We start from the raw sequence: 15,908 nt of genomic DNA, 5'->3' as shown, positions 1-15,908 counted from the left end.
CCGTTCTATCCAGATGCTTCGTAAAGCCTTGGATTGCATTGCTCGGAACGATGCAACCGTTACTCTAAGAACCATGGATCACCAAATGGATGATACTCCTGCCTAATCAATGATATGCTTTTATACTGTAGATCATACCCAGTAAGCGCTTCGATCTGGCGACAATTAGTCGTTTCTCAATTTTCGGCCTGTATTCGAATATTCGATCGAAGATGCACCCTCCATGATCGCCTCGCTACCACTCAGGAGACTTTCGTGGAGTTCATCTTTGGATCTGTCCAAAGTTAAGGTTAACGATCTTCAGGGTTGACTAGCAACCAATCAATGGGGCTTGTCACTATCCCGAACCTAGGGAAGGATGCTATCGAAGTCAACTAGCCTTTAAGGTAGGCTGTAAAGCGCGTGCACTGCGCCGTCCGTTGGAGGACGCGTATCCATCGAAAGTACTTCAAGTAGACGATGGAAAAAGTCAGCCAGCAGTTCTCAAGTAGTCAAGTCTATCTGATGGTTAGTAAATTCGATTGATCTTCACTTCTCCGCGCGCCGCTTCCTTCCGTGTTGAGACGGCCGCCAATCAGAAACCGTGGCGCTCAGGGAAGGTGCAACCCGGGGACTTTCCTCTCTACTACGTACGTCCACTGTCTCCTGCCTGTCCATCGCTCTTTCCCTCGCTGCTCTGGACGAGATTCTTAAAAGCAGGAACCGCGAGCGATAGCCGTCTGTTACCAAAGACAGTGAGTGCCCTTTCTGTTTCTGTTTCTGACTCAAGTTATGACCCTGCTGTATGACAAAGTTTGACTTCAAGCTACGCTGTAACAATCACAATCGCAGAGGGGAAAGGGAAAGCTAAACAACAGAGGAGGCACAGCCAGAAAAAGCAACAAGATAAAAATCCCCCACTTTCCCTGCAAAACATCCAGCCAGAGCACAGCCTGGCAGCCTCCTTGCCATTTTCCTTGCCACGCAGCGCCTGTTGTTATTATTACTGTTGTCTGTTTCCGCCCGCCCCTGCACCACTCAAAAGTGTCTGACAAAGTCCCTGCATCCTCCCACTGACTAACTAATCGATTGTCCCCAGTCAGTCATTAATCAACAGTCAATCATCGACTGCTATTGACTCTTGCCAGCACTTCCTATTTCTCCTCTGTCCTTAGTGAACGCCCTACCCGCACCAGCGTCAGTCGTCCCCTTTGGTGATCCGCTGCTCTTCAGCCGACCGACCGAGCAATCAATCAGGCCGACCGCACGGCAGCCAGCTGCCCCTCTGCCCCCTCCCAGGGCTTCAGCTAACATCGTACGGATACGTCAAAGGACATACGTATTTCGGTATGTACTGTGTACGTACGACGTACCAGTACTAGTGCTTACTTGGACGACGGCTCTCGGAAAGCGCTTGAACTTTGAAGACATCGTCATCCCGCCCGGGCCACTTTCTTCAACCGTGCCCTTCCGCTGCCAACAACCAGGCAGCACATTGGCAATCGCATCACCTGCCCTTCGCTGTGGCGGTGCGGCTCCTCGGCTGTACATTCTTCTTATCTGAACACCTACTTTGCCACAGCGCGCGCTCTACCTCTTCCAGTCGCAACCTTCCCCAGCCGCCGGCGCCCCTCTTTTTCCAACTCTACTCTACTTGGTAAAGCTTGCTTACCCAATCCGCGACCGCGCCAACCTTGTCAACCCGCTCGCGATCTCACTTTTCTCGAATCATCAACCTGCATGCGACGTCCGCTCCCCCAAACCTTTACCTGTGTGCTGCGCGACGGCCTCTTCATTGGTTTTGTTTGTTGACGGTTAATGCCTTGTCCGTTATATTGGTAATTTCGCCTTCGACTTAACACTGGACTGACCGCGTCGCCGAATCCGATCTCCGCGGCCCTCGCGGCCTTTGTTTCAGATTCGCGGGCACAGAAGTACAACAACATGTACAGCGCACCTCACCAAGCCTCAGCGCCTATGAATGGCATGTCTGGAGAAGTTATTGACGGCTCGGGCACCATCAACCCAGCCGCGCTTAATACTGCCGGTATGGGTTTCGGATGTTTGTTTATGCTTTTCTTATCTGTTTCTTCATTGAGGCCTTTCGCGCAAATCTTTCTATATCGTATAAACGGCAGATCTCCCGACCAATGGCTTGATTCTTTTTGATGCATTTTTGATGCATTTTTGATGCATTCCTTTTTTTTCTAGCATTTGGCAAACTTCCTGATGCTAACATGTTTGCTTCTAACAGCCTCACTTTCTGCGCCGACCGCAGCACCATCGAATCTCAGTCCGCGTGGAATCAAGCGAAGTAGATCTCCGGATCAATATGGTGATGCTGGGTTTGATGGCGGCGATCATGATGACCGTACGTATATCTCCATATTGTTCATTCAACCCGCCGTCCCTCGTCTTCAATTCGACCTTCTAGGACGTTTGCAATTATGCCGGAGTGGAAGTGAGAAAACTAAGACCTATAATCGCGCTTAGATTCGATACATCATGATGAACACGGCCGGCGAAAGCGTGGGCGACCGCCAAAAACCTCGCGCCCATCAAGTGCTACTGCCGCCACTACTAACTCCAACTCTCACTACGTTTCGCCTCTTCAACATCCATCAGCCGTAGCTGGCGCGATGCAGACGCCGCAATTGTCAGTTCAATCTCTCCCAAACCAGACCTCGATATCCCCTCCGCAACATTCGCCGCCTGCGAAAACGACGCCAACAAAAACGCTTGTCAAAGCGCTTCCAACAGTGCGTGATCACACAACAGACACTCTGAATGAAGGTCGCGACGAGTATCTAGCTAAGGAATGGGACGATGCCGGCGAGAACAAAGTCGATATGGATGGCTACTTGAAAGACGGTCGTGTGTATAGATGTCGGACCTTTCGTGTACCTGGTCGCGGAAACAAGTTATTCATGCTGGCAACTGAATGTGCGCGAGTGCTCGGCTACCGCGACTCCTACCTGTTATTCAACAAGAATCGATCGCTCTTCAAGATTATCGCGAGTCAAATCGAGAAAGATGATCTGATTCAGCAAGACATTCTTCCATACTCTTACAGATCTCGCCAGATTGCGATTGTAACCGCTCGATCCATGTTCCGTCAGTTCGGCAGCCGTGTCATAGTGGACGGTAGACGAGTCCGCGACGATTATTGGGAAAGCAAGGCGAGGAAGCAGGGATTCACCGAGGAGGATTTGGCGGGAGAGAAGCGGCCTGGTGCCGCCAAAGCTCGCGACGCAGCAGCAGCAGAGGCCGCTGCAAATGCCGGTATTCTGCCAGGCCTGGGTCAAAATGATATCGTGTACAGCAGTGCAATCGAAGGAATGCCGCATCTTCCTCCCGGTCTAGCAGGCCATGGAGGTGTTTCGCTTGCGCCTCTTCCGATGATTCACCTAGCGCCTACGACAGATGATCCAAGATTGCGAGAATATAGCTCTATGCCCCGTCCTCGGCAGGAGATGACAGGGCAGGCATATCAAGACCGCTCTCAACCCAGCACAATGGCGGAGATTCGCAACCAAGCTACGCACACTGCAGAGTTTAACAAGATCTTAAATAACCAGCGAGCGTTTAGGCAAAAGGGCTTGGAGGAGTTTTATACAACGCCTCGTGAAGTACCAACATCTTCCCCAGCTCATTTAGGTCAAGCCGATGTAATCGCTGCTACTGCTGCTGCACCAGCCTCGTCCTTGCAATCACCACAAATGACATCTTCGGGCGCCATCATGAACCAGGCATCGCAGCAACACCGTGGTGTCCTCCAACAACCCACACAAATGATGACTCAACCATCTCAAGCCGCATACAGTCAACAGCAGCAGGCAGTCTCACAAGTAACCGCACAGTCACCGTTAGGGAATAACATGCATGGCATTCGGCCTGATGCGCTTCACTCGAGGCAAGCTAATGCAGCGGCGCTGTCATCAGCAGCATCACAGACACCATACGGCTATCAATCGCAGGCGCAGCCGATTTGGGGACAGCCACCGCCTCAACCACAGCACCAACAACCAGCCCTGTCCGCGTCACCTCACATGGGAATGCCACAGTACGCAGGGCAAATGCAGCAACAAAGTCCGTCGCCACACCCGAGCGGTGGTCAACCGCATCCGTCGCAGTCGCCGCACAACCAGGCACGACCCACACAAGCCATGCCCCAAGGTATGCAGATGCACCCACAGGTTGGGCAACCTGGTATGCCATCAATGGGATACCAAGCTGGAGGCGTGGCGTATAGCAACGTACCGAACCCTCGAGCCATGTATGCACAAGCTCAATCTCCAGTTCAACAGCAGTTTGTGCCTGCTCAAGCGGGTGGAATGACGATGGCGATGGGAGCTGGAGTAGGCATGCCCGGTTGGCCATCTCCAGCAGGAAGCGGACATATACAACCCGGGCAACCGCAACAAGGTCAATCCGGCAGTCCATTGGGGGGATGGTCCAGTTATTAGTCTTTTTCTTTCCGTTTATTCTTATTCTCTTTATACCATCTTATTTACTCTTATCTATTGTGTGCTTATTTGTCAAGGGTATATTCCATCATTACTATTATCTTCGTTCATTGTTGGGTTGGTGTTTGATTTGCATTGATTACTTTCTTGATGACGGTTGATCCGATAAATTGATATTGTTATTGACCCGATTGATATTTTGTTTCTTTCATTCACGGGATGTCACTTTGATGAGAGTGAACATTCTCTTACCTAATTTCTTCATGTCATATACCCCCACTCCTAGTCTTTGGTCTGGTTGCCTTGTCTTTTTGTGAGTGTGCTTTATTGACTGATCCAAGTAACTGAATCGAATTTTGATATCTAAGTTCGAAATTTGAATCGCGGAAAATCTATTATATTTTCCAGATCTTCCAATTCCTCTTACTTCTCCCCTCATTCCTCATCTGCTCTTGTTTCAATCTTTTTTTAGTTACTTTGCGTTTTTTCAACCTTAATATTCTCTTAAGTTGCATTTACGTGCTAAAATGCATGATCATGACTTTGTTTCTTTTAATTATTCTTATACATTCTACTACCTGTGCATTGATATCATGAATTTTAGATGTAACCTTTTCTATTTTGACCACTTATACACGTGTGCAACTAGACTGGAATGGATTGTCCATTGAAATACCACGAAGCAGACAGCACCTAGGTATATGATTCCTTTTATGTCAGGTTGGATCGGAGTAAACAGACCGCCTGGCCATAACTCGTGCACCTTCGATTTCTGCGAGTAGTCTCAACGCGATTTCACAGCCGTTCAATAACGGCGTGAGTGCAGCGATCCTACTAAGTGCTCCCAACTGTTGACATGGGAAATTCTGTAAAAAAAAAAAAGAAGATATATTGCTTGATTGTATAAAAGCGGAAATATATGGTAGAAATAACACAATGATTATTTATACCGGTATATCTCTACAATTGAGATGTAGTGAAGCTATACACATAATCCAATTAGGCAATATTAATAGGAATAGAGAGATAGGCTTTGGATTAATGGACCTCGTTAAGCTCCAGTTAAGAGATGATTTGAAGACCGGTACAATCCAATGGACTTGGAATTGCGCGGTCCAGTCGAAAAGGCTGCCAATACAGCAGGTTGCTGTAAAGACGGAGTTATAGTTTCTTTGAAACACCGATGAGATCACCAACAAGCGGGAAAAAAAACCGACCAACTGAATGTAGCCCACATCGAGAAGAAGATTTCCCCTGATGTTCTTCCTTGTAGGCCTCCAGGTCCATGAGTGATGAAGCGATTCGTACTGTATATGTTTTCTAATATATATAAGCCGCGGTTAGGGCTTTTGTATGCAATTGATATGAGCCCCAAACACAGAACGGGAATACAGAACGGGAACCAAGTAAAACAAGATACAGAACTGATACTAGACAAGAAGCACGACCGAGAAGTATCTTTATAATCTGTTTCTGAATCGATTTACAGGTAGCGAGACAATTTAAAATGGTGTTTGGAGAAAGCAGAAACTGGGGAAGAACACGGAGTACTGATTATAATATACTATCATTGCGCTGTGTTCCAGCAGTGAATGATACAGTTGAAAAAGCCTATGTATGAAAAGATTGACGAGACACCCCCTTCGCATTTATTCTGAACTTCATCCTATACTATTACGAGGCACTCGGGCGCTCCCCCTGTTCCCTAACATGCAAGTCAAACAAGACGCTAAATGCAAAGAAAAGTAGAACATACTTGGAAAAAGAAGTCGAAATGATCATAATGATATATAGTGTATAGTGAGTGGGTGGTATCTCTAGACAGTAATAACCCGTGTTTAGGTATGAAAAAGCAGACACTGTTCGCCAATACCCCTTCCAGGCTGATGATGTATATGTAATAGCGCTTGTGAGAAGGCTGAAGAAGAGATCTGAAATCAAAACAACCAAGCAGTATGTGTGGAAACAATCCTGATCAAGTACAAAATATTCCTAAGTATATGCACCTCCATTCCAAAATAGGAAAAATGTTCCAAAAGTCCATCATTATTCTTCAAACAAAAAAGGAAAGGAAAACATGAAAAGAAAGGAGGAAGAAGGATAGGTGAGGAGGATATTAAAAATTATATATTATGTGTGTTAGCGTGATAAACGTGATGATGTCAACGCTCAAAAATCGTTTGGTGTCTGATTCGAGAAAGTGTAGTTCTTGGGTATCTGGGGCGCCAATTGCTGCGCAACATTTCGATGCGCTTCTTGCTGCTTCGGAAATTCGTGGATGTGGAATTCGGTCATGCCGTTGGGATCATGTTCTTCACTAACTGTCATCATGCTGGCGGGAGGKGTCGCGGATGCCTTTGTCGACCCATAGAGAGAAGAACCGTCATCTCCACTCAAGGTCCACTTTGACTCTTGTTGTTCGTCATCTTGCTCATAAATGTAAATAGGAGGCTGCTGTCGCTGGGATTGAAGACTCGGTGGAAACAAAGACGTATCAGGGGTCGAGACAGCCCAACTCACGCCGGTCAATGGCTCGCTAGTAATCGGCGAGTAGTCCGTGAACGACGCATACTGAGGAGGCGCTGACAAGGGGGGTGCCATGTTCTGATACTGCATTGCTGAAAACACATCCAAGGACAGCGGTGTCTCGGGTGGTGATGCAACGTTTATCTGCATGGACTGGGTGACTGGGAAGAGGCTTTGTGTGTCTACCAGGTGCTGAGATGAGAAACTCATTTGAGCGTCGCTTGTTGTTGTCGGTAGCATGTGTTGGAAATCCTCTGGAGTTAGTGGAGTTGGAGGCGCCAAGTTACCCACAGATGCAGATGTGTGCAGTCTTTGCTTTTGTCTAGACTCCGAAGCAGCATTTGCTGCAGCACCAGCCTCTGCAAAAGAATAAGCCAGGGGCGAACGCTGATTAGCCGACAGCTTCCGGACACCCGCATACCGCGAGCCCAAAGTATGAGAAGACTTAGCATGTCGAATGGTATGCGAAGCCCCGAAGCTTGCCATTCTTGCATTTGGTGAGACCATAGAGGGATTCGTCGATAGTCGATGATGAGCAGTACCAATAGCGGCGGGCCGGGGCCTCTTTCGACGAGCTGCGATGTCTAGCTCTTTCTCAGGTCGCCGCCACATGGAGGACTCCATGCTGTCAGACAAAGCTGCAGTATTGATGCCGATTCCGCTTATAGTGTCAACAAGATCTTCTGAAGACGAGGGGCGCCTCGAAGAAGAGGCCGAAGATGGTTGGAGTGCAGAAAATGACATGGACCCATACATAGGATCCGAGGAGTGTATATCTGCCCTTCCTTGAAACTGAGGGTTCCACATCGGTTGTGAGCGTGTAGTCATACTACCAAAGCCATGCGACGCAGATACATCCGGGTTGGGTGAGTCGTCCATATGTGCAACTTCAGAAGCGAATGGAACGCTATTAAGGCTGCCATATTCATAGCCCTCCTCTGGACTCTGTGATGGTGTCCAAGCAATCGATGAATCTCGGCTACTGCCCCACTCCGAAAACGTCGAGTTCATGGAGGTCTGAGGAGTATTGTTCGTGCTGGGGACGGGTATGTTTGTTTGCCGTACATCGAAAGCTCTGTCTGTCGGCCCAGCAGAAATAGAGTCATCAGGGGGACCACTGTACTGGTCACGAGCGGCGACTGCAGCACTTATTGCCCGTTGCAAAGAAGCATAAGTCTTTTCTTGGGCAATATCACTACCTGTTTTGTGATGTTTTGGCTCTGATAGCGATGAGCTATCTGAAGTCTGAGGTCGATCTTTGGTACAACTGGATGCTTGTGTTGGGGTTGGAGATTTGGTGGGACTGTTGCTGCTTTCATCCTTGTGCATGGGGCTTTCCGGCAGTCCATGAGCTAGTTCTTCGTCTTTGATAGATTTGGCTTCCTCCTTCTCTTTGGCCTCTCGCTGCATGCGCTCGAATTCTTCTTGACGTTTCTGTTGTTTAGCTTTGGCGCGTCGATTTTGGAACCAGTTCTATAAGAACAAGACTGTTAGCATTATTCTCAACCGAACGTTGATTCTCAAATCGATTAATAGTAGACTAACCGCAACGCGAGGCAGACTGAGGTTAGTCTGGACAGCCAATTCGCGCTTCTTGTTGCTGTTCGGTTTGGGATGAGCCTGAAATTGAGCCTCGAGCGTATCGACTTGTTCCTTGGTCAACCTTGGGCGGGAGAGGTTTTCGGCATATTCCTCGTAGTCTTCCATCACTGGCATGTGTGTGTAATATTCGGCCAATTCGTACGTCGGCCGAGTTATCAGATAATTGTCCATGCTGTTGGCCATTCCCGGATGACCAAGGTTCGACTGATCCATGTGAATCCCAGCATGGCCGTAAGTGTACGCAGGGTGGTGGAGGTAGTTCATAATGGATTGAGCTGTCCTTGGCCGCTTCGACGGAACCAAGTATAGCGAGTTGAAATGTATATGAACCACGAGCAATTCTTCACGTATATATGTGCAGGCTGCACAGCGAGCAGCTTCCACAGCGAGTTTCTTATTGCATGAGCCTTCAAGGAAGAAACCGTTGCGGATGTCAAATGCAAGTATCAATCGCTATCAAGATAGAGCGCAAGTGGTGGGAATGGATATGTGAAATGAGCCGAAATGTGCAGAACGAGTAGGAAATATAGAATGAGGTCGGCAATATAATTATCAAGAAGCGTAGTATTACGGGATATTAGTTGGATATCCTAAAACCGAGACAAGAGTGATCGAAGAAAAAGAAATAAGGAGTGACTCAAGTGTGGGAAAGTCGACAGATAATTGGGCACCAAACAGAAAAAGAAAAGAGAGTGGAAAAGACAATACTCAGACAGTAATGATCGACTGGTTGGAGGAGAGAGAGTAAAAGATAGAGGACAGGTGAATGAAAGAAGGTGAATGAATGAATGAGGAGAGTCAGAGTGCGAGGGAAATAGAGAGGGAAGTCGAATGGAGATTGAATGAAGATTCGGCGGATGAGCAAGCGGAAGGCGGCAAGTGTGGAGGAGCACAAGAGGAAGGAGCGACCAGTGACGGTGCAAGAGGAAAGTGCTCAGGGACTAAAAGCGAGTCTAAGCTTTAGCATGTATTTCATTACATACATACTGACCAAGTACTGTGGCACAGTCGTAATTTACAATACACCGCTGTCTCTCGGGTATCACCAGGGTGAATGCAGGAGAGTACTGGATATTAGAGTCGCATATACGTACATACGCACTCAACGCTCTTAGCGATCTCTCGGTGTGTGCTGACTGCTGGCAGGACGGAGAACATCTCCTAACCAGCGTGGGGAACATTGTTTTTGAAGACGCTACGGAATCACGGATGATCAGATCTCAGAACCTCATTGGCGTGCTCGGTCTCCAGGTACCCGGTACTAGGAAAGACTAACTGACTTCGTGCTAGTCCCTAGTAAATGGTACTAAGCAGTAAGCAGTAAGTACGTCGTAAAGACTAGCCATGGCATGCACTCCGTGGTTAGGGTGACCACTGACTTGTCCTAGTGTCCTCCCCAGTGCCCACAGTCTGTTGTACGTGATCGAATGTTGAGTCAAGATTCAAGAATTGAAGATTCACTCAGCCCTTTGCACTTTGGTGGGCCGGCTTTTAGACTCCGGACTCCACTTGAGCCAAAGGGCAGCCTTCAACAACTGTTACGGGACAAGATCAAGTAATCATACTCTTGGCTTCAAGTCTACAGAGACGCAGTATGAAGGCCATATGGAGTGGTCCGTAAGGTCAAAAGAAAAGAGAGATAACGACACAAAGAAAAAGGAGCCAGTCACGATCCGAAAATCGTAAATTTACGGCTTTATGCTGTATTTGAAATACACGGAGCTAAGCGCACGGATCAAGGGGTTAAACTTTTCGAGTTAGATCAGTGCTCAAATCTCAAATCACAGGGAAGGGACTTCTACCTGTTGATTCAGATGGTTTATGCAAAATACATACATACGGAGATATAACTATATTTCGCCTTTTAATCTTCAACAACATATGACACAAATCTGATTGAGAACACGAACTAAATGGAGAAACTTACGGAGAGCTAGAGAAAAAGGGAAGGATCAAACTGACACGAGTCGAGGCTGCTTTCGTGGCCAAACACACATTTATCCTTAACCCCCTCTCCTCCCTTCCTGCAGCTTTCCTGCAGGACATCTGCCGGTTTCAAGCAAGAAGGGCTAAGGGTTGGTCGAAATAGATCTGTTCGTTTTGTACGTATACTTTCAGGCTAAGTTGACGAATTCTACCAATGGCGAAGGAGATTAAATCAAAACCGCAAAATAAAGTTCCAACTGTTGCGAGCGTCCGATTCGAGGTGCATATTTCCCAATTCGGTAATCACAGATAATGGGACCTGGGTTTTGGTAGTTGCCACTTCAATGCTCATAGATTTTCGACAGCTGCCCACGGTCTTCGTAGCAGGTGGACAGTAGGTTGCACAAAATCCATCAGTCACAAATTTCGACGAAATATTTTTGGTCTCTTTCTCCGGGAATTCTTCAACTTACTCAGTAGTACGAACGAGAGTGATATTCAAAACAGAGAAAATTACGTGTAATAAAACCGAGGCTTACCCCTAATCCCAAATTGTATTCCAAAGTTTGTGGCTCAGTCGTCTAATCTAAATTGGGAAGATGTGAGGCTGATGGCCCTGATTGGCCTAAAATGACTCTGCTAAATGGTTCCTGCATTAGCTCAGATCCACTTCCAGACCAGACAGCCAGTCAGAGGCTGTCTGTCAGGGTTGGTGTGCATGTGCATGTGCATGTGTATCCATAGACTTGACGTCGTATGATCGTACCTTACTCTGTACTCTGACATGTACTCCGTAATCCGTGTAAATCTCATAATTATCTGATCGAGTAACAGCAGATCATAGTCAGAACGCCAGTAAACACCGGTAGATTCCATCTCTTCTCCCTGTTTGAATCATGTGGTGAAAATATTGGAAAGGGCACGCTGCTGTGCAACCGTGACCACCCAAAAGTCGCAATTGACCCCGCCCAATCAGCAGCTCCTGATTGTGCCCTTTTTTTTGAGTGCAGTCCAGGTAGAAATGCGCGACCAACGAAATTTACACGTCTACTCCGTGAGTCTGTACCAGTAMCCCGGATATMCTCCGCAAGCCACCAACTTAAACAGCACTAAGATACGTCGGTCTTCCGTACGTGACGAAGCTAAATATCAATAGTCTATCAGATCAGTGTCGATCAACGGCAGAAGCAAAAATTACCTTACCATCGCCGATTACAGTGACAGTCGGCGATACGGAGGAGATATGGAATATTCGATTACGATACGATCATGGGACAGAAGATCTCCCGAGCCAGTCACTTCTTCTTGGCTGGTAGTTACGTAGTTGCCAACAGTTAGTTCCGTATGTAATCTATTTTATTCTCCAACCTCGACCTTCCCAAAGATGAGCCCGATCACGCCTAAATTAACTCAAAAATCAACACCCCCCAATTATGTACATCGAAAGCACTGACGTGAACTTACCCGATAAGGCTATTACTGTCATTTTGCTTTCTTTTTTTTACATTTTAGCTTCAAGGCTGTTGGACCATCAACTGACAACGTCCTCCACAGAAAAGAAGGCTAAATGTCATCTGTTCTTAATATCAACTAATTACGCACTAGAATACCCGTGTTGAACGCTAACTAATGATTTGTCATTGTCTCATGGCATGGGCACTAGGTTAGGTACCTCCGCCCTTGTCAGAGTAGATCTTAGAACTGGTGATCGGTAGATCCTCCAGGTTTTCGTGTGGCTTGCGTTGGGTACGTTCGAAGCTTGCCTAATGTCTTGACACAGTACTGCCTATAATGGTAAGGTTATGACTCGTATTCGGGTACATGACCACTGATAAGATGTGGAAAGGGCAGGGTTTAGGGGATGAGAAAACAGAGGTACCACGCATGTGTGGCTGTTACAGGTAATTACGATACTCAATACGTGCCACTTAAGGCAGAGCTCGTTCGTCACGCTCGAATGTAATGACAGGCCGCCAAGTCGAAATGAGCTGGCTCATTACGTATCAAGAGTCAAGGCCCAAGACTAGAGCCGCCTTGCAAAGATCGCCCCCTCCTGTCAAAAGGGGAAAAGCAAAGAAAGAAAAGCTCGAGCCAATCCTCCCCGATTTTGGGATTCCTGGACCCGGCGCTCAACTCTGCATCGTGATTGATCAGTTGGCCATTTGCCTCAGGCATCGTGCTTGCACATCACTCAAGTCACTGCATGCATTGCAAATCATGTCACTACAAGTCTGCGATTAGTGCGATGGAATAGTAGTCACTGGTCAGCGGTCACTGTAGGTCCGCCAAAGGAAAAAGCAAAATATAGAAAGGAAGAATCAGGCTCATAATGGATGAGTCGATGACACTATCCCATCGCAGATCCTGATCAGTGATCACCGTGATCGTAGACTGCGCAAAAGTAAAGAAAGATACCACTCCACTCCCGACGTTGAGGTGTAGATCTATCTCATCACGACAACGTATCGATCGATACAACCAACCTTTGAGAACATTTATTCTTAATCTTCGTAAACCCAAGACACTGGATTGGCACGCAAACCTTAATCAGAGAGTAGCATCCAGAATAGGCACAGATCGTATTCGGCATCTACTACTCCGTACCAGAAGAGCAATGGCAGGTCGACGTCGGGAAACTCACGGAATACGCCGTACTTAAACCCGAGCGGCAGGTTTAGGCTTGGAGATCACCCGTCTCTCTGTCCAGTCATCTACTGGTAACTATCAATCACGCCTACCTAAGTCCAAAGCATGGACCAGCTGTCAAGACGTATCGGTGATAGGTACGTTCGAGTCTACATCGTCAAATTGCCGCCGAATCTAAGCACCAGCGGTTGCCTCGCCATTTTCAACATATCTCGCTCCGTACGAGCACTCTGTAATCCGCATACATCCCTTGCTGTCTTTCGCCACTACGATACGTACCCAGATCCACCCCGAGACCGCAAGCCACAGCCTGGTGACCAGCCGTGTGAACCCAGTCTGTTTTACGTTTCCTGAGTAGGAACAGAGCACTCCGTGCCTTGATAGACAGCGTACGCAAAAGATGATACGCTTTGCGTACTGCATCTTCCTGCATCTAGGTGGGACGTAGGCAAGCTCGGTGATTCGGTCACCCCTTTGCTTGATTTTCGGTTCCTACTTCCTGCTCCTTTCTCCTGAGCTTCATTGAACGAACTTGGACAGCCAAGCAAGCAAACGTGAAAGTAGGCCCCGTGCATCCTTGCAGGAGTCAGGCACAAACAAGTTGCACACAGTCGAGCCAAGCTATCTCTGCAGATAGTCGAAATTGCCATTGGCCAATGAATCAAGGACTCCTGATGATATCAGTCATAAAGCGGTGCGATTCTGGTGGTGGGTTAAGTCCATCGATGCGAACCCCCCTTATGGTTTTCTCTCCGACATGAACTCCTGACTCCACATTTTCCTCATCGGAATCAGTCATAGCCCGTAGGTAATCTGGATCTACACACAGATCGAAAGTTGATTCCTGCGTGCCAAGCTTGACGATTGCCGAAATAGTAGCTGTCCCTTGTTTGGGTAGTCTATCCTGTTGGCATGTCTCTTTTGGGGGTCTCGTGGCGAGTTGATGTCATGTCAAGATACGCATCCTTTGCCACAGCTGCACGTCAAATTTGACCATCACGCAGTCATTGCTATCGATCAGCGTTCGTACTTCGACATGAATCTAAACGAAAAAAAGTGCAGTGGAAGATCCAGGCCAATTGTGTGTTGCACCGGGGCGGTGAACAATTTCCGAAGGCCTGGCGGTCGCAAGCAGTTGTCAAACATTAGGTCATCCTCTCGTATCACCTCCCTGATCTGTTGCTTTGGTCTAGAGAAGACCAAACTCCACATATGCATCGTGCTGTTACATGTGAGGTGCCAAACGGAACAAAGGATGCGGCGTACCCGTTGCATCCTTATTCTTTGTTCCCCGAGTCAAGCAAAGGCGGTCTTTGAGACTTGGTTGTCGACGATTCATGTAGAAAAGTAAACCGCAGAGTAAGCAGAATCATGAAGTGATACTCTAGTCACCGAGAGAGGTGCAATACTTACCACATTACATCACATCACGTGTTGGACTGGCAGAGAATCATCACACATTTTTCCTCTGTAACCTCTGCACGTTTGCTATTTGTTTGTTGGGAATAAGACGTGTCGAGCGCATAGCTTATATATACATGTGATATGAATGATATCAACATGTACGTACTAGACAATAAGTGAAATGTCAAAGCAACAGTTGATCGTGACGGATGCCCAATGGATCGGTTGCGCACGATGTAAGGTCGTATATCTTGATTCATATTTATCCATGTATGTACCATTGTCTAATCTATTAGGGGATGATATGTCAATGTCAAAGCACATCACATGTCGGCCTTTTATATTGCATGAGCGGCCAGTCTATTATTTTCTCCTCGCATCCCCTCACGATCAGGACTGCAGCGTATCTTTGATCTCAACCTCGACTTTGCTCCCCTGACTCCACGACTTGAGCTGCACACTTCTCAAATCCTTCACAATCCAATCCGCACCCGCATCCTTTAGCTGCTGGACAGTATGTGTCGTCTCAAGAGCAAGGACCTTGAACCCAGCTGCCTTACCAGCCTTGATACCAGATGGCGCGTCCTCAACCACCAACATATTGGTCGATTCCTGGGGAAAACCCACGTCATTGCTGAGCTTTGATCGCCCGAGCTGGTAGCATTGCGGGTCGGGTTTGCCTTGTTGCACATCCTCGGCAACTACGAGATATTTGGGATGTGCGAGCTGGAGGACTTCGAGCCAGCCGGTCACTAGTGCTCGAGTACCGGAAGTGACGACTGCCCAGGGAGCATTGGCATCGACGAGCTGTTTGAGGAGAGCTCGTGCTCCAGGTATTTCGGTGGCATCTTGCCCGTACTTTCGGGGCAGAGCGCCTTCAATTGCGCTGACGTCTTTTCTTACTGTCAGAATAGATGCTGATGGGCCACGCCGGGAATTGACTTACACTCCCAGTTGGCTTTGCTCTCATCGTATAGAGCCAGAGTATCAATACTTCTCCTTCCGTGGGAAGTAGCAAGGATGGCCTCCGGGTCTACACCCAACTCCCTTCCTAATCTATATATCAAAGGGATGAGAAGGAATTCTGTTTGAAACATATATCTTATATACAATTTCGTGTATATGTAAGGGTGTTATACTGACTCATGCCAATGCTTGACGATAGCTACTCACATCCAACAAATGACATGAATCGTTAGCTAAGATATCCCAAGATTCTCAGGGAGAGTAATAGTTCTTCTTAAATTTACATACCAGCCGTAGAATCAATGATCGTGCCATCAAAATCAAACAGGAGGCCATCAAACGACAGCAGCTGTGCAGGGCCCGTATACTCTCCGTGGTATGTAGTAGCCATTG

The 15,908-nt window shown here is 47.5% G+C and overlaps 3 protein-coding genes across 3 annotated transcripts; 1 reads left to right on the top strand and 2 right to left on the bottom strand.

Moving 5' to 3' along the window:
• Positions 1–1,923: 1,923 nt before the first annotated feature.
• Positions 1,924–4,445, top strand: BHQ10_001528 (uncharacterized protein; the record flags this gene model as incomplete). The annotated part of the gene is made up of 3 exons (XM_040873574.1): positions 1,924–2,026; positions 2,234–2,350; positions 2,473–4,445. The coding sequence occupies 3 exons, from the start codon at positions 1,924–1,926 to the stop codon at positions 4,443–4,445; spliced, it is 2,193 nt and encodes a 730-aa protein (XP_040730033.1).
• A 2,169-nt stretch (positions 4,446–6,614) lies between these two features.
• On the bottom strand, positions 6,615–8,837 carry BHQ10_001527 (uncharacterized protein; the record flags this gene model as incomplete). Its single annotated transcript, XM_040873573.1, has 2 exons — positions 6,615–8,444; positions 8,517–8,837. The coding sequence occupies 2 exons, from the start codon at positions 8,835–8,837 to the stop codon at positions 6,615–6,617; spliced, it is 2,151 nt and encodes a 716-aa protein (XP_040730032.1).
• Positions 8,838–14,939: 6,102 nt separating this feature from the next.
• Positions 14,940–15,906, bottom strand: BHQ10_001526 (uncharacterized protein; the record flags this gene model as incomplete). The annotated part of the gene is made up of 3 exons (XM_040873572.1): positions 14,940–15,442; positions 15,496–15,600; positions 15,804–15,906. The coding sequence occupies 3 exons, from the start codon at positions 15,904–15,906 to the stop codon at positions 14,940–14,942; spliced, it is 711 nt and encodes a 236-aa protein (XP_040730031.1).
• Between the last annotated feature and the right edge of the window lie 2 nt (positions 15,907–15,908).

This window comes from Talaromyces amestolkiae, assembly GCF_001896365.1.
Source record: "Talaromyces amestolkiae strain CIB chromosome Unknown scaffold2.1, whole genome shotgun sequence".
In the NCBI taxonomy this organism is placed as follows: Eukaryota; Fungi; Ascomycota; class Eurotiomycetes; order Eurotiales; family Trichocomaceae; genus Talaromyces; species Talaromyces amestolkiae.
Note: the sequence above shows the minus strand (reverse complement) of the source record. Positions and strands in the feature narration are given on the sequence as shown.